The 3,292-nt window shown below is 29.6% G+C and overlaps 1 protein-coding gene across 1 annotated transcript; it reads right to left on the bottom strand.

The window, feature by feature from the left end:
- Positions 1-807: 807 nt before the first annotated feature.
- On the bottom strand, positions 808-2,727 carry LOC143224329 (uncharacterized). Its single transcript, XM_076452725.1, has 3 exons — positions 2,632-2,727; positions 1,658-1,972; positions 808-1,050 (listed from the first exon to the last, which is right to left on the bottom strand). The coding sequence occupies exons 1-2, from the start codon at positions 2,641-2,643 to the stop codon at positions 1,661-1,663; spliced, it is 324 nt and encodes a 107-aa protein (XP_076308840.1). The 5' UTR covers positions 2,644-2,727; the 3' UTR covers positions 808-1,050; positions 1,658-1,660.
- Positions 2,728-3,292: the final 565 nt, after the last annotated feature.

Below are 3,292 nucleotides of genomic sequence, written 5' to 3'. Positions count from 1 at the left end.
GTAACCAGACTTCATAAGAGTAGGTAGTGTCGCTACGACTATAAAGACAACATTAAAATTATCATTAATTATGAGTTATTATTACTGTTGATTTTAACCACAACTGTTTTACTTATATTCAAGTTGTATACAATTATAGGTGCTAAATCTTTATCAAGTATGGTTTCCTACGTGAGTTACACGGAATCTACATTTATATTTCAGATATAAAATGTTGCGTATTTATACACAAAATGTCCAGTTCTGATATTAAGTAGCGTGCTCGATAATGTAGTGTGAGAAATTAATATTTTACCCGTATTTCTGTATACACTTACATGTAACTAGTGGTATGAAAACGTTTAATTTTACTTTATATGGTCGACGTTTAAGTAGTTTATATAGAAACAAGGCTAGGGTATGTTGAAGAAATATAAACTTGAAGTATATTTCAGTATACCACACAACATGGATTAAATCACAGCTTACGATACTCAGTGATGGATTTAAATTACTGAACTTTCTGTATACTGCGAATATCATGTATAACGTAATTTTATATATATACAAAACCTACATCGTAGGTGTTGTTTATGGAATAAATATTGTACAGTTTACAAGCGTAAAGAATACTACCAAAGTGTCTATTATAATCTATATATATTTATAAAGTTAAATACGTGTTTTTATTATGTATTCGAAACGCAGATGTTAATGATTCACAGAAAGTGTTAACTAAAGCACGGTCACACACTTTTAACTGCAGATGGAGTTTTTCACACAATATGATTTTATTCAATATTTTAAAACAACAGTAAGTGTATCGAACTTCAGTAAAAGTTCGGAAATCCTTTGAAGATAAATTACTGTTTATTTTCTTCAAAATGTTCACACTATGGAATCAGTGTAGGTTAAAAATATTTACTAGAGATTAAATTCATGAAGATAAATGATTTTAAAACGACGTAATTCAGAAACTATGTCGCTTCCAATGTTGACATTTTGATAAGTTCCGTTATTTGACTTATTCAGTTTTCAATGGTAAACCTTCTGGGAAAGATTTCTCAGACTCTGGAAATAAAGTAAGATATTAGTGAATAAACCTAATTAATTAGTTTAAAACATAATATAAACAATATAATAACTAAAGATATATGTATGAATATATTTGTTTTGTTTTCGTAAGAATACACTGTTTAAAATAACAAGATATAATCACTTTGTTAAAAGATGAAAATTAACAGATGTTTTCAGTATTTGCTATTCTACAAAAATACGATTTGTTCTAGTATAACTAATATAAACTATTACATTATATTAGTAGATATTGCAAGGTACTTCAAAAGTCCCTAATGAAATTGTACCAGTATTGGACGATGCAGTTTGATTATTTCAAAAGATGGGTTGTTTTGTTTTTGTAGGGTACCCTATGAAGTGTAAAATTATATTTAAAGGAAACATGATATATGTAGAACGTATTTAAATATAAGGGTAGAATCATTCTTGGCGTGGCAAGGGATTGTGATACAGTGATAATTTAGTGAGTATACAAAAGCTCTGTCCGTCAGGCGGTGAATAAGTTGATAAACGAATCATTATATAACAATCTTACTGATGAGTTTGAAAAATAAACACAAAGAGAAAATAATAATATTTATTATTTCTCTTGCAAACTTACCGTTCAGTGGTAACCTCCACGATAAACGGGATAAGCCCAAGGGCAGTAAACACCATGGTATCCGTAACCACCATAACCTCCGTAGCCTAAGCCACCGTAACCACCATAACCTCCGTAGCCTAAGCCACCGTAACCACCATAACCTCCGTAGCCTAAGCCACCGTAACCACCATAACCTCCGTAGCCCAATCCACCGTAACCACCATAACCTCCGTAGCTTAAACCTAATCCGTATCCCAGTCCTCCTCCATAACCTCCATAAAGGTAACCAGCAAAGCTAGTGGCGACGAGTGCAACGAAAACACAAATTCCAAGCTGAAATAACGATATGAAAATATAGGTTATCATCATTTTTAACGTTTTATGACGTTAGGCTAGTTTACTAATAATGTCAGAAACAACCGGTAACTTTTATTACTTTGTTACGTCTTCCTTAGTAAAATCTGATATCATCGAATGCTTTGAATATATTTTGTATATTATAACTGACCCTATGATTTTGGATATTTTATGATAATGAATTATTAGAATATTATAATAATGAATTATTAGAATATTATAATAATGAATTATTAGAATATTATAATAATGAATTATTAGTATATTATAATAAAGAAATATTATAATATTATAATAATGAATTATTAGTAAGTAATATGAAGCATAATAATTAATATCAGAAACTATATTACAGTAGATATGTTTGATATCTCTGGTTAGTTATTATAAATAAAACTATATTTTATCGTATATTAATGTAAAACATAATGTTTATCTTATTATCAGAAACCATAGACAGTTTTCTCAACATTATTTTCTTTCTAACCAGAACATGAATTTTAATACATTAAAAATATACATAGGTATTTTATTAATAAGTAATTATGTGTCTGTTTTTAATAAAAAAGCTACGATTTTACTTTTAATTTATTTCTTTATTATATAAAATAAAAACATATTAAAACTATACTTACAGTGAGTTTCATATTGCACGTCTTAACAGCAGAACTTATAACTATCTTTTCCAAACCTAAGGCTATCGATTGGTTGACTGAAACACAGGAGCTCTCCTTTTATATATCTTTTCGTTGTTACCATACAGGAAGTTATTATAGGGTTCGCTGGCTTTTACATGAGTTTTATCAATTCCTGTTTGTTTTCACGGTCATAGAAAGTTATCTAAAACTTCCACATGAATATGTTTATTTTTTGTATGTCCCAATTATGTTTTGCATGTAAGTAGATCACCCTATTTCTAATATTGTACACCAGTTTTTTAGTAGAGTTTATTTTTGGTTCCGGAAGAAAGTACATTCGAACCAAATTAAACTGGTTTAATGCCCAAACAAGTGGTTCTTTTATTGAGGCTATGTAACAACTGATTGAATGTTAAAGAGAATACAGACACAGTTTGAGCAGATGTTTAATGACTTGGGCATATAGATCATAATAATTCCATCGTTATTGTCTAATGTCTTCTTTGTAGGTGATAACAAGTCCATCACTTTGTCTCATGTCTTTGTAGATCATAACAAGTCCATCTCTGTTGACAAGTATCTTCTTTGAAGATCATAACAAGTCCATCTCCATTGACAAGTGTCTTCTTTGTAGATCATAACAAGTCTATCTCTGTTG

This window comes from Tachypleus tridentatus, chromosome 8 (genome assembly GCF_004210375.1).
Source record: "Tachypleus tridentatus isolate NWPU-2018 chromosome 8, ASM421037v1, whole genome shotgun sequence".
NCBI classification, from domain to species: Eukaryota; Metazoa; Arthropoda; class Merostomata; order Xiphosura; family Limulidae; genus Tachypleus; species Tachypleus tridentatus.
The sequence above is the reverse complement of the archived record's forward strand: the minus strand, read 5'-3'. Positions and strand labels throughout refer to the sequence as shown.